This window comes from Delphinapterus leucas, chromosome 4 (assembly GCF_059928025.1).
Source record: "Delphinapterus leucas isolate spDelLeu-1000000601 "Yukka" chromosome 4, BTC_Dleu_Yukka2, whole genome shotgun sequence".
Taxonomy (NCBI): Eukaryota; Metazoa; Chordata; class Mammalia; order Artiodactyla; family Monodontidae; genus Delphinapterus; species Delphinapterus leucas.
The window spans coordinates 133,842,738-133,867,083 of NC_143132.1; the positions used below are offsets into that span (position 1 = coordinate 133,842,738).

General features: G+C 47.6%; 1 protein-coding gene across 1 annotated transcript in view; it reads right to left on the reverse strand.

Annotated features, from left to right (window-relative positions):
• EPHB1 (EPH receptor B1) overlaps positions 1-24,346 on the reverse strand; it is a 115,054-nt gene that overhangs the window by 53,122 nt on the left and 37,586 nt on the right. The window contains exons 5-7 of the mRNA XM_089909931.1: positions 23,216-23,324; positions 22,332-22,396; positions 10,093-10,215 (exon numbers count right to left, since the gene is read on the reverse strand). Of these exons, the coding sequence (XP_089766057.1) occupies positions 10,093-10,215; positions 22,332-22,396; positions 23,216-23,324 (297 nt within the window). The remainder of the gene's footprint in view (positions 1-10,092; positions 10,216-22,331; positions 22,397-23,215; positions 23,325-24,346) is intronic.

The following is a 24,346-nucleotide window of genomic DNA, read 5'->3' on the forward strand; positions in this document are numbered from 1 at the left end:
TGTTCCCACTCCCCTCTGCTGTAGCAGGGGTCACAGTAAAGCCTTGCCTGAATTTCTTGTCTGGCCTCTAGTCAATTTTTATTGATTGGGGAAGGCCAAGAACCTTGGTTGGTATCAGGACTACCTTATAGACAAATATCGTATTCATGGAAAGTTCCTGCCCGGCTAGTCAGATGAGATCAGAATATTTAGGAATCAGAATATTTATGAATTTCTACACATCAGTCTGGGGAGTGTGTAAAAGTGCCCCAGGTGAATCTGCTATTCCCCACAACATACACATAAACTCCCCAGTTGAGGACTTCTGTTATATACCAGCGTTCCCAAAGTTGGCTGCCCACTGCAACCCCCTGGGAAGCTTACAAAGCACAGAGGCCTGGGTCCCACCTCCAGGAATTCTGTTCAGTTGGTCTGGGTGCAGCCTGGGCACGGACATAGTTAAAAGCTGCTCACAGGAGCAGCTACGTAATTTGCAGGGCCTGGTACAAAATGAAAATGCAGGACTCCCTGTTCAAAATTTATTAAGAATTTCAACACTGTGACAGCAGAGCATTAAATTAAGTGTGGGCCCTGCTGAGCATGGGACTCCGTGCGACCACACAGGTCCCATGAAGCCAGGCCTAGCTGCCCAGGTGGTTCTGAGGAACAGCCAACGTTGAGAGCCAGGGGTCTAAACCACCCAAGCGTATTTCAAACGGATTAGGGAACTGCTAAAGGCCCTGGAGTACCTGGAATTCATCCCTACACCTTTGAATTCATTTGAAAGCAGTGCTTGCCTACAAGCTGCCTTTCACTGCACAGGGCCTGACACATAGTGTGGGCTTTGTAGCTGTGAGCGGAGAGAAAGAAGAGAAGGAAGCAAGAAATCAATGAAGGTGTGGCTTTGCAAAGTCCTATCTGTATAGAGCAGTGTGGGCTACGTATATTCGTTTCCTAATTGACAAATGTCATGTCATTGTTTAATCTTTGTGGCTGACTGGTCTTCAGGTTCAGTGTTCCTAATACTTTAGCTCCAAATTATATCCTCTGTAGGGGTCTCATCATATAGGTTTTTGAAATTATAAAATAAAAACGTGCTCTCCTGAGAGGATTTTTAGGGCAGTGAAATTATTCTATATGAAATTAAATGGTGGATACACGTCATTATACATTTGTTTAAATCCATAGAATGTACAACATCAAGAGTGAACCTTGGGCTTCCCTGGTGGCGCAGTGGTTGAGAGTCCGCCTGACGATGCAGGGGACACGGGTTCGTGCCCCGGTCCGGGAAGATCCCACATGCCGCGGAGCGGCTGGGCCCCTGAGCCATGGCCGCTGAGCCTGTGCGTCCGGAGCCTGTGCTCCACAATGGGAGAGGCCACAACAGTGAGAGGCCCGCGTACCGCAAAGAAAACAACAACAAAAATAGAGTGAACCTTCACTATGGACCTTGGGTGATAATGATGTATCAGTGTAGGTTTATCAATTGTAACCAATGTACCACCCTGCCGGGGGATGTTGATAATGAAAGAGGCCATGCATGTGTGGGGCAGGGCGTATATGAGAAATCTCTGTACCTTCCACTCAATTTTGCTGTGAACCTAAAACTGCTCCGAAAATAAAGTCTTTAAAAAAAAAGAAAGTGCTCTCCTTGGGTTGGGAGAGATGGGTTCTGTATCATTACTGCTCTTGGAAATCTGCTCTATAATCACTGGAAAACAGTGGCTTAAAGGATGGTGATTCTGTAAAAATAGCTCTTTTTCTGTGTCTGACAAAGAAATGACTTCATATTCCCCAAGCCCGGAGGTTTTCAAACCACCAACTGCAAAGGAAGTCACTTAATCCACAGTCCTTACTCAGAGGCTGTGCTCCACCCTGTAATTAAGTGGCCCTCATTGCAGCTGGGGCAAACTCTGGCCAGAAGAAGAAACTCTGGGGGAAGAAGCTTGAGTCTACACCATCCTCCCTTCCTTCTCCGCCCACTGGACTTGGGGTAGGGTGCTTCCCTTGTTCAGCCTCAGCTTTCTCAGCTCTGTTGGACAAAAGGACCTGATCAACTGTGGGGCCTTCCTAACAGGGCGTGGGGGTCTCTGAAAAAGTGCTTTGTAAACTACACACTGTTGGAGACACAGGAAAATACAATCCAGCGGTAGAGAGTGGGGTGGGAAGTGAGGGTAGGGTCATGGGGTAGGGAGTGGGAATGGGTAGTGGAAGAGAAAAGGTAGCAAACGTAGGTTTCTGCAGCCTAGCGGGACTTGAAGGAGGCTGATCCAAGACACAGCAGAGCATCTTGCCAGGGGTGCTGGGAAGTCCCCCTGCCAAGTATCTGGGCATGGAGGGTGTCTTCAGGTAAGCCCGGGGCATTAAAGTCTGGGGCCTCTGGCCCCCTAGCACTGCCACAGACTCCTAGGGAGTGGGAGTCGATGGGCCCTTTTTAGTAGCAAACAGAAAACCAAGACCTTGTGTCACTTGCAATCTGACTGCTGTCACCTGTGATCTTTGACTTCAGGTTCACATACTTTGCTCAGGGAACTATTTTTGCTTTTGGGACACCTTTCCTGTCATTAGGGCCAGAATTTGAGGTCTGTGGTACTTCGATTTGCCATGACCTGAACTCTATAGAGCTTCCTTTCATATGAGCTTCAAAACATGGCCATCCATTTTTCATCTTTTTAAGAAAAATTCTTAATGCCTAAAAAATATTTTCAACAAATGAAGCATTAGTATTATATTTATTTATTTTTATTTTGGCCGCACTGTGAGGCTTGTGGGATCTTAGTTCCCCAACCGGGGATTGAACCCGGGGCCACGACAGTAAAAGCACTGAGTCCTAACCACTGGACCACCAGGGAACTCCCCAGCATTATATTTAAAATAGACACTTACAGGAAATGACTGGGTAGTGGTTATGGTTAGTTCTTTCTGTACAGCTTGCTGACTGATAGTAATTGCAGCCAACCTAACTTTGGTCTGGCTGGACTCTGATTGGCACATATCTTTGCAGCTGACCTTGGACCCTCTCCTACAGCCAAACAACCTCTTGGCTAGGACTGGCACTAAACTAGCTCCAGCTTCGTGCCAGTGATTCTTAGCAGTTGTTCTCAAAGTGTGGCTCCTGTCCAACAGCATCAGCATCACCTGGAAACCTGTTAGAAAATGCAGATTTTCAAGCCCCATTTATACCCAACTGGATCAGAAGTTTTGTACAGGGCCCTGTGACTTGGGTTTCAACTTGCCTCCAGGTGATTCTGATGCCTGGCTCAGGTTTGAGAACCGTGGCCCTCAGGGCTGTCAGCTGACTGTCATTTTGCCAGTTCCTGTCACTGCCCTCCCAGACAGCTGCTGAAATAATTCCCTACAAGTTTCAGCTCCTTGACAAAGTGAGGAGGAGAGAAAAAGTGGCTCAGGAGCATTAAATGCCTCAACTATTATATGTAAAATCAGAAGGAAAGAATTTTCAATTTTTGAAAATGAAACATCCAACCTGCCAGCAGACATTTCAAGCACTAGCTGTTGGCTATGTGCAGCGTGGATCTACACACAATTTCAGTCTTTTTTTTTTTCTTTTTCTTTTTTTTTTTTTTAGCAGCATTGTGAAGTCACACACTGCCTTAGGGAGGGAAAAAGGAAAGCAGAGCTTCTCACTACTAGTTCAAGCTTCCACCGGAAAAGAAACTTTTAAAGAATTAATTTAAACTAGGTTTTTAAAGTATGATTTCCAGCAAGTTTTCACACTGTCCTGTGCAAGATAGGTTATGGCTAAACCAGGGATAGTAAAACCATGACAGGCATTCCACCACCTCCTGTCCTTGCACCCAGAACAGACATTACTAATTGATCGCAACCCTTTTTCTCCTCAGCAGAGTTCCCCAGGTAGCCATTACCAGGCTACTGGGGTTGGCAAATGAGATGGAATCTAATTAATAGCCACGGTGCCCACAATACCTAATACCTAGATGGCGAGAGTAAACCTAGTTTTCTCTTTTCTCATAGCTTCTTGTATTCATTAGACAACCACATACCTAGATATTACTTATTTTCTTAATATAAGCAAGCACACATAATTAAAAATGGTAAATATCTTGGCCCCCATTGTTATCCTTCTTAAGGAAATAACTGATCATACTAGAATAGGAGGACCAGAGGATGGGACAAGGGTATTCTAGGAAGAACATGCTCTCCCCAGGGCATCTTTGTGGCACCACCATATGGGAATACTGAATTCTAGGAGAGTCCCGTCATTCCCAGCCAAGAGGCTTGGGTATTCAAACTGCTAGCTAGAGTTTGCCATCAGAAACAATGTCTCTATACTTAGCTGCCATTTTCCAGAACAGTGACAAAAGTGGCAGGTAGTGTGGGAGTTACTTTCACCAGACTAAGATCAACCTTATATGGGTTTCAGTTTTTGCTCTACCGTTAACTCAGTCCAACCAGTAGCATGGCCTTTGGCAAGCTGTTCACTGAATGTGGATATCCTTACCAGCCTACAAATGCATGCGCAAACACAGATGTGTGCGCACACACACATACACACACACACACACACACACACACACACAAACTAACACACAGGGCTAACAGGGCCATTATGAGAGTTGAATGAGACAATGCTTGTAAAGTATGTACATGTTGAGTGCATGCCAGTTATATTAATCATACTTACAGGCAATATCTATTTGATTTGCTCCTCTGGAAACCCTTCCTGCTGTGATTCTTATCCAGTATGAGGCTACCCTCATCCTGCCCATCCTCGGTCTGAGTGAGCCCAAGAGAGTCAGGCTGGCAGGTGACTTTCTACCAAATCATCCCCAAGAAACACATCCTCTTCTTCAAAGAGAAATGGTGGGCCTTGCTGGCCCCATTCCATCCATATACATCAGAAATTCCCTCTCCCCAGCTCTCCTTACCCAGCCCTCGCACCTCAAGCCTCTTTCTCCTTCACAGTAAGCCATCCATGGACATGCTGGATCCACAGCTGCTGAGTCAGGGGAGGATGTGTTTATTAATTAAAATACAACTGGCGTGTCTCCCCTTGGATGACCCCTTATGGTGACACCTCTACCTATATTTTCATGCATTTGTCATGCTCAGGGCTGCTACATACAGTTATGTAGGTTGCACACTGCATGACCCAGGAGCACCATTCATGCTGTAGAGCCCAATTAGACATGGCAGCTCTGCTTTATGCTCTGGGCATGTCTACAGATCAAACCGATCAGAATTAAGCATTGGGGCTTCCCTGGTGGCGCAGTGGTTGGGAGTCCACCTGCCGATGCAGGGGACGCAGGTTCGTGACCCGGTCCGGGAGGATCCCACCCGCGGCTGGGCCCATGAGCCATGGCCGCTGAGCCTGTGTGTCCGGAGCCTGTGCAACAGGAGAGGCCACCACAGTGAGAGGCCCATGTACCACAGAAACAAACAAACAAACAAAAAAAGAATTAAGCATTGGATCAGAACTCCACAGGTCAGTTGAAGCTGTCCTGTGAGTGACTCCTATGTGTCAGATTCATGGTTATAAAAAGCTGACATTCTCCAAAGGTATCAGATGGCCATCTGCCCTCTCTACAGGGACTTCAATCATTCCCATAATCTGCAGGGAAAAGAGGAAGGATCAGCCTTCCTCATTCCACTGGACTTCTTTCGGAGCACTGAACGACTCACAACCTCACTCAACCTCTCTCTAGTCTCTCTGCATTCTCCCAAACTCCACCCAGCTCTCCGAACTCTTATCCCTGTTATGGTTTTCCCCCAAAGACATTCAACCATACACAACAAATATTTAACTGAGTACCTGAGTGCCACACCAGGCCAAGCATGGGACTCACAGAAGTACTTAAGTTTCATCACTCATGGAACTTTGAGCACGGTGATAAAAGAGGGTCACTAAACAAATAGTTACATAATGATTAATGAGCTAACTATACAGTTGGCCCTTGAGCAACATGGGTTTGAACTGCACAGGTCCACTTATACGCAGAATTCTTTTCAATAGGCACTACAGTACTACGCTATCCACAGCTGGTTGATTCCAGGGATGTGGACCCATGGATACAGAGGGCTGCCTGTCAAGTTATACACGCAGACTTTCAACAGCTCATGGGGGTCGATGCACCTAACCCCTGTGTTGTTCTAGGGTCAAATGTAATTCAGTCCTCTTGATTGGTGTCACACCTGGCTCACAGTGATTTGTTATTTATTCCTTTGTTCAATATCCTCAACAACTGTAGAAGAAACTTTGGAGGTTGGTGCCATTCTTCAACCTTATAGTTTTTAGATTTTACTCTATTGGCCTTTACTCACAATCACAACCTCCAGTCCCACACCCTGGGGGCCAGACAGCCCCCCTCTCCCTTCAAGGTGTTTAACCTGATGGCCCTCGCTTCTGGTCACAAGCTCCATGCCACCAAGCCCACCGGTCACTCCGTTTGCCATGTGTGGGTACATTCCGGTTTAGATGAGTTTACTCACTGCAAAGCAGCCTTCCTTACCACACTTGATCCCAGCATCGGCCATCTCAAAACTTCTCCACGTTTCCAAGCCCCATAACTGGTCTGCATGCCTCTGAGTCCTTACCTACCCTTTCTCAGCACCCCTTCCAGTCCAATCGAAACACAGGTTCATCAGGTTCTTCTCCCCCTCACTCCTACCACCCACCCTGCTCAGAAAGCACCCCACTCGCCATTTTCTACAGGATAAAATCCATACTGCAGTCTCTGGATTGCTAAGCCCCAGCCTGATTCCAGACTTAATGCTTGATTCCTACCTTCAGGAAACCCCTCCCCAGCAGCCTCCTTTCAGCCTTGTTCTCAGAATGTGCCACACAGAGTGTCAGCCCATCCACAGCCTCCAAGCCCTCAGGGGGCTCTTCCCTGAGTCCTCTCCGGCCATCAAGCCTCTCCTCCTCCCACCTCCGGGGCTGCATGTTCTCTGGTCCCTTGTCTTAGCTCTCAGTCTCCTCCCCTCTCTCGTGCAGTGGGACTGCATCTGTGTTAGACACTAACATATCAGCTGGGATTATTAGGCACTGAGTGTGTTTTCCAGAATCCACCACAGTCACAGGCTGTGATCTTTTGAATTCTCAACCTAATCCCTCCTGCAACAAACATAGCCCTCTCCTCTGGATCTGTTCTCAGCAGGAATGGGCCAGTTTTTCTGCAACCTCTTTGAAATTATCTTGCACCTTCTGGAAGGCCGGAGTGTGCTGGTAAGCATTCAACTACCAGCTCTCCAGAAAACGAAGAAACAGAGACCCCTGATTTGTAGCATTTGCTAATTCTCACGGTGTAAATACTCCTCCCATGGCTAATGTCAAACTACCAACATAATGCCACCGAACACAGGGCTGGAAAAAGATGCACACGATTGGCTCCTGCGAAGTAGTGCAAGCTGGCTCCAGCACACCACTGCTGGAAAGTCATGGTCATTCCCCTCCTTATGTCATTTAATTTTCCTCTTCTGTCTCATCCTCTCATGAGTTTCACAGAAACTTAATTTCTCTACTAGTTTCCATCCTTGAAAGCTCAGGCCACAGGTGATCCCCTTTGTGAAGTCTTCCTGATGCCCCAACTCACTCCCAGAACAGGGAGCTAAACACTGCTCTATGTTGGTCACAACCTTTGCACATACCTGTGTTGTGGGTTGTGTGAAATAGTGAGCATGTTACTGGCCTGTTTCTCCCCAAGACTGTCAGACCTCTGAACAGGAGAGTGTCTGTTCTTCTCCACACCCACATGCAAAAATTATTCAATAAGAGCTTATTGAGGGAAGGAGGGAAGGAATAGAAGGAAGGAAGGAGAAATGATTTCTGATTCTTCTTCTTATGTTGTGTTACCATTTTGCATCCCAGATTTGGTCCCCTGAGCCGAATCTGCCAGGTGGCTAAGGGAAATATTGCCAATTACACTGCATAAATGTTACCTTACAAATTTTTTTTTTTTTAAACTCAACCTTCACACCAGTTCTTTTAGCACAATGTGAAGTCAGTCTCAGTGAGGCAGGGCGTGGGAGAAGCAGGGGTGGTGACAGAGAGAAAGAACCGGAACGTGGAGAGAGGTTGACACCAGCCAGGAGTGTCTCCTGTTGAAACTGCATCAAGTTACACATAGTGAATTCATATCCCCTGGGATTAGCTCTGTGATTTCTGAATCGTGAGCAGATGGGTGTCAGGTAGAAGGCGGTCAGCAGCACCTGGGCGGAAGTCTTTATCCCAAGCTGCTGGCCATCTTATAAACTGCTGCATGTATCAACCCTCCCCGGGATCAGGTGAGCCATGGCGGGGACTGAGCCTTCTCTGAGCAGAATGCACAAAAACGGCAGCATCAGCAAATGCTACCCAGCATCCAGCAGGGTCATAAAGTGAGAAGGCTCATCCATTGGCGGGCTCACTCCAAGTTGCCACTCCCCAGCAGGGTCATAAAGTGAGAAGGCTCTTTACTCCTCCCCTGACAAAGTCGGGAGGGGGCTGACGTGTGCTCTCTGGGATGAAATGCAGTCCAGAACACATTGCTCTAAGCACGCGACATAAATAACAACAGTAAAATTGCTATCACCATTGCCACATGACATAACAGCAATGAACAACGTGGAGGAATAGCATGCCGGACTGAACGCCCTCCCACCCTGCCCAACGCTCTTTCAAGTTTACTGGAGAAGTCTGAGCCCCTGTGAGTCATCAAATTTAACTGGGATCCAGCCTTCCAAGGCATGATCCTTAGGTCTGTCAGTGTCTAAGGGGGAACAGAAAATTATCTGCACAGAAGTGAAAGTCGTGGTTCAGTATTTAATGAAAGTCAATGGGAAATATGTATAGACTCATGTGGATCAGATTATGGTCAGCCAGCTGGAACATGTGAGGGTTTGGTAGGAAGAGAGTTGTGTGTCCTGATAGGGAGAGTCCCAGCACCCACCACAGGGATGCCATGAGTTTGGAGCTCTTTAAGAGGGAAATCAGAGCATGAGAATGGTGGCTTAATGGGGCAAGCTTTCAAATGTGACTTTCAATTTCACAGATGGATTTTTGAACCCTCAGTGCATTAAGAGAGGCAATGAATGGAAAGAGTGTGACTTTCCCCCTAAAGACAATATATGGAGTGGCTGTCTGGAAGACTTTGACTAAACATATTTTATGGAGTTTAAAATATTATTTGGAGAGACAACCCCATGGCTCTCCAAATACTGACATGAAAAAAAGCACTTCCATACATATGAACTACAAAGAAGAATATAACATATGAGTGAAGAGAGATTGAATAGTGGCTAATACAATTTAAAGAAGAAGAGAAGAAAAAGAATGTTGTAGAAACAAAAGTAGGAAAGAGGACACAAAGCAAACACATCTTTGAGAAGATTCAGAAAAGATAGCAGAGGGGGCAGTAAAGAGATTACTTCCAGAGGAATGATATTTTGGGATATTTTACTCATTTGCATCAATAAGGCTGTATCCATTGCCCAACTGACTCAACTACTGATCCATTAAAGGAAGATGAAAATTTTAGGTCAGTCTTTAGGTAGAATTTCCTAAGAGCATCTCAGGCAGTTAGTTCTCTGCTGGGCTGGGTTTCTGTTCCAATGCAGGAAGATGGATGAGAGCACACGTTTTTGGGACAGAAATTTGTCTTGTATTACCATCCATATCATAGATCTTTTGTTTAAAAATATGGATATGGGTGAGCTTTCTTCTGTAAATAGTGGTCCCTCTTCAGTTTATCATGGTCTGCCTCCAAATCCATGTACATCAGAAAAGGAGAACTGAAAGTGTGGGAAGAAATCTTGGCCCAAAGCCATGGAGATATGAGAGTCAGTGAAGGGGATACTAGGTCCAGCTTCTAAAAATGTATATTTCTCAGTTGGTTACCCTATTTCTCTCTCTTTATCTGCATTTGGTGGTCCATTTCCAAAGCTATTTCTGAATCTTTTTAGACTAGAGTTGACTTCTCTGCAATACCAAATAAGCTTGGACACCACGAACAAGCTCCCCAAACGATTCTTAGACACACATTGTAGATGGCTTAGACGTATCTTCTGGGGAAAAAGATGGTAGAGAACACCCAGAGCGGTGGGAAGAGGTTGTTTGGACACCAAGAGAACAGAAAGGAGGGGAGGGGAGAGCCATACCTGCTCCGATGACCTCTTCGATTTTCACAAAAGAGACATCAATCTCCTTGGCAAACTCCCGGACAGCTTCATTGGGGTCCTCATAAGTGAAGGGGTCAATGTAGATCTTCATCCCTGGGGAGCCTTTTTAGAGGAGATAAGCAGGGTTAACATCCCAAAGAGGACACGGTGGTCATTAAGCACTGGCTGATGTCCCCAGCTGTAAGGGTATGACCGGGGCAGGGGTGTCTCTCCTACACATAGGGCTGCCTCTCTTTTCCTTGCTGGGCCTCCCCATCTCCCTTCCCTCTGGGCCACGCTAGCCTGGTTCTCTGTCCTCTACTTCTCCTCTGTATTTTCTTCTGTTTTTGAGCTCTTGATGAAATGTGGAGCAGATTACTTATAAATGACAGATTGGGACCAGTTCCCACACCGGGCACTCACAGAAGGCAAAGAAGCTGATTGATGCCAACCAAATGCATTAGCAGAAAAGTGGTGGTAAAATGGTAGGGCAGATATCAATATTATCAACTTGACAACTTTCCTGAGTGGAGGCCACCATTAAGGTTATAACTGACGGCTGTGTCCAGGGCTGGAAGAGGGATGAGGATGGATTTAAAAAAAAAAAAAAAGAAAGAAATTGCTATTAGAAAAACCTCAAGATAGGAGTGCTAAGCCAGTATACCAGAAGAGAAAATGGGAAGAGAAAAGCATAGAAAACACTGGGAGAGGAAAGAGCAAAGTCTACATAGAAAAAAATGAGGTGGAATGAAAGAAAAATGGTGATTGAACCCCCATGCCCTCAGACACAGTGAAGTATGAAAAGTGAATAAAATGGTGAATGAGAAATACATAAAGGAATATGGACTTTGTCCCTGATGTTTACAGTGGCAAGATAAATAGGTGTGCACGGGGACAAAATAGAGAATCATCACTGCAGAAAACATACATTCAAAAAGTGGAGGAGAGGGGACAAAAGAAAGGAAATGGAACCCAAAAACAAATGGATTCATCACAATGTCATTTTTCACCGTGTTGGATGTGTTATTAGGCAAGAATGGAGATGGTTTTCCTGGCGGGGATGTAGTGGGATCTGAGCTTCGAAAGCTGCTCAGCACGGTCTGGCATCGCATTCTTGGGAAGAGCAGCCATTTTCCCTGCCCGTCGCTGCTGTCTGGTTCGTGGAAGAGTCAGGTCAGCAGGGAAGGCAGGTGTGCAAAAGCCCAAGTGCTGTGCCCGCGGTGGAGGCTGGATCTCAGGTTCCCCGAGCTGAGCTCCTCTCAGCGCACACTTCCCACCCGGCCACCGTGGCTTCTTCCCAGTGAGTCCCAGCCCTATGCGCGTGGTCTAATTTTGACATCTTTCATCCAAAAAACTTTTGGTGACTCTACAGATCCCCCAGATTAATGTTGCCCTGATCACCAGTTCAGGCCAGAATACAATCCAGAGGGAGGAGGAAGATGCAGCAAACAATTAAAGGGGGATATGTTTTGAAAGCCAAAGAGAACCAGGTGCTCTGACCAGAGGAATTGCTTCTTTTGAAAGCTGAGTTATTCCCAGTCATGAAATGAAAACACTCCGAGCACGCTAGGCGGCTTGCTTTAGGGTGGTCGACGTTACTCTAGAATGCTCTTTGAAAACTTGGGGATGACAACATTGACTTTGGAATCTGCTGATTGAACTTTGGACAAAGCAAATCCTCATCTTTATAACAGAACGTTCTAATCCCTGGGGGGATGGAGGGAGGGAGAGAAGGGGGAGAGAGAGAGAGAGAGAGAGAGAGAGAGAGAGAGAGAGGGAGAGTTTACTTTAATAACAGTGGACAAAGGGGAAAACAGAGTTGGAGGTTCATCCCTTTCTCCTTTGGTGTGGAGAACAAGTGAAGTGCAGGAAGGATTGGAACCACATAGAAAGTCTAACAACCCAGACCAGTATCTCCAGGCAGTCTCACTTTGGGTTTCTCCAGAAACAACAACTTGAGACAAGGTTTTGAAAGCAAGTGGCTCATCTGGGAGGTGATCCGAAGAAGTAGCCGCAGGCAAGTGTGACAGTTAGGTAGGAAAGGAAGGCAGCCTATGAAAGGTGTGCTCTCAAGGCACTTACTGCCTTGGGACTGTGAGTAATTGACACAGGCTTAACTCTCCAGCCCCTAGGAATCTCTGAGACCATATGCTTCAGAGTCGGCCCACCCTAGGGTGGAGGGAGCTGGCGAAGCTCCACAGGACTCCCATCAGTCATTGGTTGAGGGCTGGCTGCCCTGCTGGGCAGGTGGGCGGGGAGACTCCAGGGCCTGAGAGGCGCTTAGGTGAAGAAACACAGATGCTTCAGGTGGAAGCTGGCTAGTGTGCGCTGGAGGGGTGAGCTCAGGAGACGAGGTCACCACAAAAGACCCACTCAAAATGCCACAGGGGCAGCAGGCCAGTGTCAACAACCTGTGACTTCTTCCCAGTTCTGGGCTGAAATGAGAGAAGGCTCAGAGCCCAGAAGCTGGGATCTAGAGGTGAGGTCACAACACCAAAGCCTCTCACTAGCTGGGCATTCTGAGCCAAGACCACATACATCTCTTATAACGTCGTTTTCCTCTGCTGACGGAGGAGGGAACACCTTCCTCCTGGGGCGGCTGTGATATTAAGGACCATGTTGCAAGTGATATGCCTAACACGGTGCCTGATGTACAGGGAGAGCTCACAAGCTGATATGCTCGTGTATTATCAGTAAATTGTTCTAGGAAGTGTTTGGGGCGGTAGGAAGAGGAAGCCGGGGGGTGGGCATGGGGGCTGAGCCGGGGGGCTGTAAGCCTCTTAGGGTTATATTAGTTACTTTAAAAATACCACCTTGTTATTTGGGATCAAGGGCTTTTAAACGATGTATGCTAAGCTGTCCTACAGGAACTCTTCCATGGAAACTAATTAAATAATCTAGAATGTGCTGTAATGAATGGTTTGCAAGTAAAGACATATGTAAGGATGAATGAGAGAGGGTTATGAGTTAATGAGCTCCACAGATACTGGCCCCAATCAATTCTGGGAAGGAGCTATTCCCAGAAGGTAGAGGCTCATCTCTTGATGGTGCTGGGATTCATTTAGGCCAGTGGCGTCCAAGCAAGGGCATCTGCATGGGAGAAAGTTCACATTCTAATCACTGTGTGGTTTATTCACGGGCAGCTGTGCTACCGCACTGGCTTGTGGAATTAAGGAGTGTGTGTGTGTGAGTGCGTATGTGTGTATGTATGTATGTGAGTGTGTGTATGTGTGTGAGTGTACAAATGTACCTGTGTATGAGTATGTGCGTGTGTGAGCACACACGATGTCTCAGCTGCTGCTCTGGGCCAGGCAGAGGCTTTGGTCATCACTGAAGCTTTTCACAAGAAGCCGAGGAGGTGGCACGGAGCCTAGACCTGGTGATGCAATGTCAATTTAGAGCATCCTGCACCTATGCGGGCTAGGAATCAGTTCTTGTTTTCCCTGAAATTGAGGATACATTTGTTAGACTGAAGAAGGAAAACTGAAATCAGAAGTCTAACAAATGGCTCAAACTCAGTGCTTTTCCTCTGATGAGGGTCAGATAGGGCCAGTCTAGGAATGGCTGTGGGCAGGGTCCCTAGGTCCTAAGCCTGAAGAGTGCTTTGGCAGAACACGTGCACTAATGGCTCTCCCTGCATCCACCTCGTCTCGGGATGACACATCTCTCCAGACCTCTTTCCCACATCACAGCTGGCCTTTTTCTAGTCCCAGGAGATGATGAGGAAAAATAAAATGTCTTCAGCTAGGCAGAACAGGTCATTTGTCTTTTGGCTCATTTTGTGTTTCTGCATAAATCCTGCATCAGCCTGTTTCTGCTCCCACTTGCCAGTGAGCAGTTTTTAATTATCAGGGAAATGGTATTTAGTGCAATGAATCACCAGACAGTGAACAAGGAATTCGAGTCAGCTGTGGAGTCAGGCACAGCCAAACGTTTAGAGACAGGGCTCAGAAAATATTCTCAGATGGTGACTGTTGGGGAAATATTATTAATGGCAGTTATAATAATATCAGATGTAATATAGCTCTATAATGTAAGACATTTTATAATGCTCTGTCCAACGCTTCATATTACTGTTAATATTTATAATATCTTATAGTTTCTGATTATTTTCATCATTTTTAACATAGGTTACATACCTTTGGCACAAAAGTGGTATGTACCGATCTAAACTGGTTGATGGTGCCGAGAGAGAGAAAAGAAAAACTTCAATTTTATGATCTTCTAGTTTACTAATCTCTATTAAAGATCTGATTTGCAGATATGTTTATTCTTTGATCTCAAAACCCATTTACGCTATGAGTGGGGTCGCAGCCTGGACTGTTAAAGCTTTAAAGGACCATAGTCCCAGGAGATCTGCAAAATCTCAAACATGAACCAAGGCTTTAAAGATATTAACTTTGGGGAGAAATGACTTCGCCATTATCCAGAGCCTTCCTGCATGGCAGGAAGCAGTCCTTGAAGCACAAGAAACTCCTGGGTATTGTTGGAGATCCTGTAGCAGGAGCTTAGTGTGCTCTCAAAAGGGAAGAGGCTGGGATAAATTTGGGGGATGCTGGCAGATGGTGGGGTGTAGCTAAAAAGTCAGCTCGACATGTTTACAAGTGCCGGGGTCTCAGGGCGGGATAGCGTGGGCTGGTAAAGGGCCAGTTCTAAACAGTAAGTGACATTTAGGTATTAAAAGTGGAAGAAGAAGATGGAATACTGCCATTCAGCCCTCTTGCGCATTCAGAAAGCACAAAATCAGTACCACGGACAGCTTGTGGGTCCCATGAGGGAGGCTTCAGGGTGCCAGGAAGAGCCCAGTGCCCTCCTGCTAGTGGAGGATTCCTAGAATCCCACAGTAGGGTCCGGAAAGCTAGTGCATAGATTAGGTTGTTTTCAGTCGTTGATATCTTGTGTCCCAGCAGGTTTGATGGAGCCATAGGAAAGGGGAACATCTGCCTCCTCCTTCCCCATTCTGGATCCAAGGCAGACTTTGTCATATTCATGACTCACCTAAAGTTGGTCCAGATATCTAAGCACAAGGGGGAAGCTGTTTAGGGATCTGCACATAAACTCCGGTTCCTGGGAGGGACCTCATCCAGTCCTCTGCCTCAGAACGTTGATCGCCCCTCTTTTTCTCAATGCTGACCAGACACCCAAATAGCCCTGTGCCAGGGACTGTGGGATCTACAGGGAAAACAGAGCTCGTGGAGTTCTCAGGTCACTGAGATGTGAACAAGCCGGGGAGCAGTGCCAGAGAGTCTAGAATCAGGATCCCACACCCAGAAACAAGCTGTAAGTGCTGCAGAAACCAGAGAAGGTGGAGGACTGTGGATGCTAGCCTTAACGGTCAGAGTTCTAGAAGGACAGGTCATGTGGTCCTTCACTGAAGAAGGAGAAGCTTGAAGTGTCATGAGGCACAGCTCAGAGAGAGACCTGCCATTGCGTGAGCAGGGACAGTGTGGTCAGCTTGAGTGTGGAAGGAAGGGGGGGTCTGAGGCGGAACAGTGCTTATGCACTAGCGGGAGGGCCTTGACTACCATCAAAGGCATCTGGATTGCTGCCATTGGACACACAGAGCCGACAACTGTGCCAGCAGCAGGGAAGGGGTGAGAGCAAGTCATCAGGGAGTTCATTTTGCTGACAGCCTGCAGCATTCCCTTGCATTGTTGCGGGGAAGGGTCTGGAGGCTGAGAAAACAGCTCTGAGGTTGCTGCTGTAATTACGGTACAAGATAACAGTTTTTAAGCAGAGCATCACAATGACAACAGCAGAAGACGCAAAAGAAATTTCAAAGGAATAACTGACAGCACTTGGTGAGCAATTAAAGATGAGGAATGAAGGAAGGACCAGAAGAATGCGAATCAATGCCAAGGCTTCCAGAATCAAGTGGTCCTATTAACCAGGTGATGGACTTTGGGAAGGAAACCCTATTGTTAGGGAAGTTTGCACACGTGGCTTTAAACTTTGAATGCATGGATGAAATACGCAAGGCCTAGAAGCCAGTCAGAAAACTCAGAATGGAAACAGAGCTGAAAGGCTGGATGTGGAGTGGTGGATGTTGTGGACACATGAGTTACCCAGAGCTTCACACAGTTGAAGATGTTGATGTGAAAGGCTGAGGACGGGTAGTTTCTCAGAGCAAATCTACCAGGAAAGGTTGATGGGCACTAGAAACACTTTGTTCCGCCTGCTTGGGGTCAAGACCAGGACGATGGGTGGTTGTCTTTTTCCCTGAAAGAATGGAGGTCATGGGTGTCCAGCCAAGGCTAGAGGGAGAATCCAAGAGAGGGAGACCCAGGGTGGGCAACAAGACTGGTGGAAAAGCACCGAATCTGAGGAAGCTCTTCCTTCCACCTTCTGTTTGGGGGTTTCACCACATTTCAAGATTTGTTCTTAAAACCACAGTTATTGCCTAATATGTGTCTCCAAAAGAAGGAAAGTGGACCACAGGCTACTTGCTATTGAGGAAGGTATTTCAGGAAAAATAGTTTCAGGAAAAAAACATCTCCCTGCTTCTTGGGTATCAATGACCAGGACAGGCAGGTCCTTCCAGGCAAGGCCCACTGTCTCTGGGCCACTGAAGTCCTGCCAGGAGCCTGAGGGCAACAGCCCAGGAGCTGGAGACTCAAAGGGTTACCCTGGTTTCTAGAGGCTCTGGCTTTGAGCCAGCAGCAGACAAATGGGTGAAGCTAGCTGGTTAAATTTATTTGACATTTAATAAGCACTCACTGAGCACTCAGCCACTTTTGCACCTGGGGGCCTTTCCTCCTCTTCCCATAGGCCCTCATTTACTCATGTTCGGGTACTAATGCTCCTGTTCCCTTCAGGAGAGGCAGCCAAAACATCCATGGTCTGTGTCCCTCCTCCAGCTACACCTGACCTTCACCCTGGTGTCCAAAGGCGATTTCCAGTGCGCTGGATGCTGTGTCCTGAATGGTTCGGATACGTCCCTCCCACCCAGAGTCAAGAAAGCTGGGTGTAGGATCTTGGGTCGAATCAAGTCCAGTGTCCTACCTAAAGCAGGAATCCTCTCTACAACATCCTCTACAGCAGCCTTTACTGATATCTGTCTCTGCAAGACCAGAGAGCTTACCTCCCTCCCCACAAAGTAGCCTGTCTCTGTGTGGACAGTTCCAGTTTGGGGGTCTGTTCATATATTGAATCAAAGTCTGCCTACTTGGATCTCTCACCGAGGGTTCCATTTAACACAACAAAGCACAACAGTATCACCTTTCTTTTGCCGTGACGGTGTCATGCTTTTGACCCCCAGGTTCCTGCCTGCATTTCTCCAGCACCAAATCGGTTGGTGTCTCTGAGGTGACAGGTCAGGACTTGGCACCCTCCGTGGGTCAGCTGCTTTGTTGACAAAGTCCTTCTTGACAAAGTCCTTCTGGGGTCCCCAGAACCAAGAACGTCCTTCTAGATGTGTTCTCACCAGCACAGAGGACAGCATTTCTGTGTATCACCTCCTCTGATGCCAACTTTAATTGTGACCACAGAGTCATAAAACTCTGGACAGGCTACTTGACTTCTCTGAGGCTCTGTTTCTTCACATGCAAAATCTACCTCATGGGACGGTTATGAGGCTAAAATTAGTTAATTTAAAGTTACTGTGCTCAACATAGTAAGTGCTCAAATTGGAGGCTTTTAGTAGTATTATTCTGCATTAGTAACAGTGCTTAGCCTTTTTTATTAGCTTTTGCTTACTCCTATTAGGCCTGTGATCAACTAAGTACTGAAACTTTCATACAAACAGATAGCAAGTCAGGTCTCCTCCTTTTCGTAGTGCTTTATTTTTGTTTTAACCAACACTAGCTTCTACATTTATCCCTCTAACATTTTGTCTTGCAGATTTCAAATTAGCGTTCAAAGCTGTTGTATAGTTCTGAATTTTGATTCTGTCTTCTGTGGAGTTCCTTAAGCCACCCAACTGTTACCTACAAACTTGATAAGCATCCCTAGGCTTGCACCTGACTCATGAATTTAAAAAACAATCAAACAAACAAGAGATTGAATTGGACAAGAACTAGAATAAAACTGGTGACTTCCTTCCTGGCTGACAGACTCACTAACCCACTATCTTTTCGTATTATGACCAGCTCCGTACCCACTTTACAATGCTTTCCCATGGGAGATCATAAAATATTTTTGCCAAAATGAAAATCCACTACATATACAATTCCTCTTGAATTTACTAAATGCGTAACCCTAGGAAATGAGATGAGGTCCCCATAGCTTTTCTTAACAATCCTGTGTTCGTTCCCAATGATTTCGCTTTGGAACCCATCTGCTTCCCAGTCTCTGGAGCATTTGGCAGGGATCAAGCTCACCCTCCTGTTCTGTGGTCCCTGTGTTCTGTCCTCTTGTCCTGTGTGAAAATTAGTGTGTTTGCCAGTCTTATGGTCTTTAGACACATATCTTATCTGTTTTTGCTTTTCTCAAAGCTTAACAAAAGTAGCTCGGTGATTATATCTGCAGTTGCCTGTAACAAGGAGATGATTCTGTTAGGCTTGCTTTCTGAAAGCCCTTGACCCCTTACCAAGCCCTTACCTTCTTCTCTCCCCACCCCTGCACACTCCATCCATCTCAGAAATCAGTGCAGTGTCAATCACCATCAAGTGTATAGTTGTCCATCCAAGCCCCATAAGTACCTGGTAGCACTTCCAAAATGTAGCATTAACTGGAAGTTTTCTAAAGATAGATTACCCAGCCTACCCTAGCCCACCTGGATCATCCCATCCAGGCAATTTTTAGGCAGCCAGCACCTTCTGCGGACTGGCCCATGGAAACCACGAGAACACTCCGTCTGCCTGCCTCTTCCCCGACATGGGAAACCCACACTCCCACCCACCCTTGAACATGAACCACAGGTTCCCAGGCTCTTCAGTCCAGCATCCATGCACTTTCACTTCCCTACCTGCCTTCCCTCTAGTCTCTTTCACCCAAATCAAATCCCCCCTTAAAAGTCTGTTCTCTGTGCTGCAGGCTCAGAGCAGGGATGTAAGCCAGTGCCTTAGGGAGCACTTGGCATTCTCAAATTGACCAGATCTGCCAGGGCTTCACGGACTAGAGAAGGTGTTATGTTTGCCAACATTTCTGTTATGTCTCCTTCAGCCTTTGCATCAGCTTGAAAGGCAGGTCTGGGAGGGCAGGGGCCGCTGACCTCTGTATGTGGCCCTATGCCCTCCCTGCCTGTGGGGAAGAGAGGCAGGGGCCCTCTCGGGTACTGATGAGTGAGGCTGGGGTACTGCTGCAGGTTTTCTGTCCCTCTCAGGGCAGGAAGCACTTAGATGTCCAGGTTACCATCCACGTCCCACAGCGAGGTACATGCATGTAGATGGCCCAGGAATGGTTATGTGCACACATTCACATCAGGTACATCCACCTTTCTGCCTCCTGCAGTGAGACCCAGAGAGAGGACCAACAAACCACCAACCAGGGCTTCTGAGATTAGTCCTCACCCCATTTTGACTTGCTTCTGACCTCCAGCCACCTTGCGCCTCTGCAATATGGTAAGATCATGGGCTCTGCAGCCAGGTTTAGAGGGTGTGCGGTCCACGTTGGCCACCCATGAGTGGTGAGACCAGGCAAAGTCATGTCATTAATGTCTGCCACCTAGAGTGGTTGTCAGGGTCAGAGGGATTGACATGAGCCTCCAGAATAAAGTTCCCAATGCACCGAGTAGGCTTTCCATAACTAATTACTCCTACCCTCCTCCATCTCGGGCCAGGCCTATTCTCCACCAGAGCCTTGAGTTTCCTCTTCTGCTATATGTGTGCTGAGTTTTCTCCCAGCTCCACAGCCCTTAGACTGTCATTCTCCAACAGTAATAGCTTTAGTCAGAATGATGGATGTCCGTGGGAGAAAATGCACTAATGCAGCTCAAAGCATGAGGCTATGAGTTTAGAGAACCAGAGTGCAAAGAGGAGCCAGGTTTCGGGGACTGGATAAAATGAGAACAGTTATGAATAGGAGGAAAGAGCATTTATAAAAAGGAGAATGGATTTAAAAAAAGACAGACTTCTAAGGCCAAGGAGGGAGTGAACTCTGGTCCGTGAAGAACTCTGCGTTCCCGGGTCCCACCCTCACTGGTTGCAACAAGGCCTCTGCTACTGCAGACTGGGTGGTGGGTTTTCTGTGGACCCTGAGAACCAGGGAAGCCTCCTTCTGTTGGTCTTAGAGGGGACAGAGTTCCCCAGAAGCAGGCTGTGAGCACTTTGGGAGCAGACCTCTGTGCACGTGGGTGCCATGTGGCGGCCCAGCCAAGCCGGCCACTTCAGAGCAGAATGGTCAGGTCTGAGGTTGAAGTGCCCCAAAAGGCAGCAAGATGCATCCCAGCTTGATGCTTAGGGACTTTCTGTACCCCGACTAAGGGGTGGTGACAAGGCTTAACTTACATGCCTTTAAAAAGGGACATTCTCACCTTTGGGCGTCTCTAGTCTTCAAAATGGCACTCTTCCTTTTGAACCCAATTTTGTGTCCTCTGCTTTCAAGCCCACATGGCCATCTTTAAATCTTTCATCCAGAGTTCAAAGGATGCCAAATCTGAAATAGACTTTATAGTGGCTCTCAACATGGCCAGGAGTCAGCCCAGAGCAGAGAGGCGGGGCAATGTCAGAATCCCGAAAGGCAGAGGCAGGGAGGCAGGGCAGTGGAGAAAGCCCTCCAGGTAATTCTGATGCACCCTGGAAGGGGGCACTTTCACTTAAGAATCACAGGTAAATCAAAGTCTCTGTTCTTAGGAAGGTAAGGCCCTTCCTGGAAGGGAAATGCCCCAGTTACTATAAGAAAAATCATCTGTAGATTTTGCCGTGAGGCGCAGAGTCAGGATGTGAGGAAAGGAGAGAGAACACATCCTAGTTTCCCCTCTAAAACCAGTGATGTCTGCTTAAAATGGAGGCCCAACTGGCCTGCTGGGGGAAAGAAAGAGGGGTAAATGGGACTCTGAGTGTTGCAGGAGCTGTGCCTATAGCCTTAGAAGGGGGCTGCTCTCCCAAACCCTCACTCCCCATTTGTGCTCCTGATCATGGGGGCTGCCTGGACCACCGTGGGAGCCTCAGTCGGTGCCCAACCCGCAGACCTTTCCCAGCCATGACTGTGGAACAGCAGCCCAGCTGCCAGGGGCTTGGTCCTCTACAGGCCCTTGGCAGGTTCTTGTTCTTGGATTGAAAGCCCCCGGGAAACAAAGCCATATCTACAGAGTGGCCTTTGTGCAGCTCCAGCCAGCATCGACCTTGGCCACGCCCGAACACAGGCCCCTCGGCGGTGAAGCTGCCATGGGAGCATCCTGGCATCACTCTCCTGCCTTGGGTGACCTCAGGTGAAAACTTTTGCCTTGGAGCCCATTTCCACTCCCAGAACCGCCCAGTGAAAGCCAGCTTAGGATGTGTGTAGACGGAGCCTCTTTTGCATGCTCACTGCCCAGCAGGACTCAGGTGAGATGCAGCTCACAGCGGAAGCCTGGGACAGAGAGTGCACAGCCCACAGTGCTGGGGCAGGTTTCTGAGGGCGTCCGTGGAATTCAAAAGGTGTTATTTAGAATCAGAGCTTGTCTTCTGTAAAGATCTAAGCATTCTGCTTTCTGGACTGAGTGGGACCTGTGCAGATCCTGCAACGTTGTCATTACACAGATCAAAGAATAATCCTGACACAGGCCTTTACATTGCACACTGGCGAGGGGAAATTTTAGTTATAAAAATTACGTTTAGGTTTTGAAAAAAAAGAGAGTAGATAATGAGTGAGAAAAACTTTTAAAGGCACTGCTTAAAAGAAAACACTTGGGAGATAACCCAACACTTTGGCCTCTTGGGCTCTGCTATCTTTTTAATTCCCTACATTCATGTTCTCTGACTTACCTGTGAATTTGGTTAACACATTCCCCAGCCACTCCATTGGATAAGATAAGGCAGAAGATGTTAATAGAGAACCCTCTGTCTTTTCCCGCTGGGTCTGATTTCAGGATTCACTGGCTTGCTAAACCCAATCTTCTCCCTGCATCCCATGTCCTCTATGGGTTTATCAATGCAGAAGATAATCTACCCACCAGGCATCCAATGAGTGCCCACGAAGGGTGGACACAGATGGGGTGGGCAGCCTCAGTCCCTGGGGACCCAGCCGCTGGGCGCTGGGGGCCGGGAGGGGGCTTGTGATTGGGACCGGCCAGTCTGGCTATAAGGAGCCCTCCAAGCACTCGCCTGTTCGACTCAGTGGTTTTCCGGGGCTCAGGTGGTAGGCGTCTACTTTCTACTCACCTCGGCCTGTGCTGTAATGCTGGAGCTTATCACTGTACACAGCTTCTTTGCTGTAAGCCCGTTTCCTGTGGACACAAGGGAGAGGAACGGTCTCAGCTAGGGTGCATCCCGACCACCCTGCTCCCGGGCCTCCTGTCTTGATGGGGGCTCACCCAGGCATCTCGTGGGATTGGGTACTGAAACTCTCACTTTAAGTGGAGCTCCTGTCGTGGCCAGCATTCTGGCTTGACCACCACCTTGGGCAGCTGGGTGGAGGTCTTTCAAGTCAACGTCTGTCAGAGGCCGGGCAGGGCTGTGCGTCTCCATCAGAGCTTGGTGCAGAGGCTCTGGATGACGCCTATTAGCACTCTGGCCGCACAGCAGAACTTCTTGGGAGGGGCCAGCTGAATCTGGGCTAACCACCTAAGGCAGCAGCCACAGTATTAAAAATTCACAAGGCCTTCAGGGCCTGCCCTCCTGAAGGACACAGAGCTCCTCGTTTCCTCCTTGGCTCCCCTACTGCCCCACTGTGCCCTGTGCCGAGGGCCCTATGGCTCTGTAGCCAGAGGATGGGCTGCTGCACACGGTGTGATGCTCCAGTGGGTCAAGTGCAATTTTGTAACTGTCACTCCAGGAAAAGCGTGTGTGTAGATGGGCTAAACGTCTTGGTTAAAATGAGGTTTGAGGATGAATGCTCAGAGGCTTGCCCAGCTCTTAACAGAAGATTTTATCCCAGGCACAGAGAAAATAAATAATCTGGAGAATTCTAGGCTGCCTGTGGATGGAGATGGGATGATGACTGTGGTGAGTTTGGCCCTGTCCAGTCTGCATGGCATGGGAGGGGTCCACAAGCAGGGCTTCCTGGGTCTAAGGAGAGCAGGTGGGGGCAGGAGCGGGGGGCCTACCTGCTGCAGACGATGGAGATGGCCACCAAGGACACGACGAACACGACCCCGGCTGCCGCCGAGCCAGCGATCAGGGGCAGCTGCTCACGCAGCTCAGACTTGTAATCGTCTAGGTGAGAAAGAGGCATTAGAAGCTTCCTGTATGCCCTTTGCATAGGGCTGGTACTCAGTGATGACAACAAAGACACTAGACCATGATAGATAGATAGATAGATAGATAGATAGATAGATAGATAGATAGGTTCTATGCTTCAGAGCTGTAAGCCTGACCCAAACCAAGAGTAATCTTTGTCACAAATAAACAAAAACAATGAAAACCAAATCACAGTGTCAACAATAAAGGCAAAACAGCAGTGACAGAGGACCTCAGAACTAAATTGATGACACTGGTCCCAGAGCAGAGGTGACTCCAATCTACACGCCCTCATTTGGAAGGTCTCTCAAAGGTCTGTCAGCCACCTTAAGGGTACGTCTAATGGGGGGAATGGAAACCACTGCTGAAGTACCTTCTAAAACACAAAGTTGCTGAGATGCAGCCCAGTCAACAGATTCGCTGAGCAGAGATTTAAGAGTATCTGCAGCCAGCCAGCACCGCACCCAGTACTGCAGAGGATGGAGGAAATGCCAAGAAGCAGCCCAGCGCTCTCAAGCTCACACTCAAGAGAATGGGTGCAGGCTTCTGCTGGTATTAGAACCAGCCTGTATCACACGGGGGAGCGGTTGCCTGCCAGTCACAGAGGCAGACAGAGCTCGCCCAAACCCTGGCTTTACCACGGGGAAGCTTGGTGATCTCGGACAAAGCATTTAGTCTCTCTGACTCTCAGACTTCTTATCTGTTAAAATAAAGTTTTTAATCAGATCATGTGACATATTTCACAGTGTGTGATCTATCACAGATGCCCTTAATACGAATTCTCTTTTCCTTAATCCATATAGACCCCTTGGCCCAGTGGGCTATTATTATTATTGTGGTTATTCTCTCACTTGGTGTCAAGGAGCCATTATCGAATGTTCGGGACTGAGGCAGACGGAGGTCAAGCTAAGTATGTGCTATTACAAGTAGGGTAGGCGGATATAGTGAATAAAAGTATGGGCTGGCCAGTTAAATGTGAATTTCAGATAAACAACAAA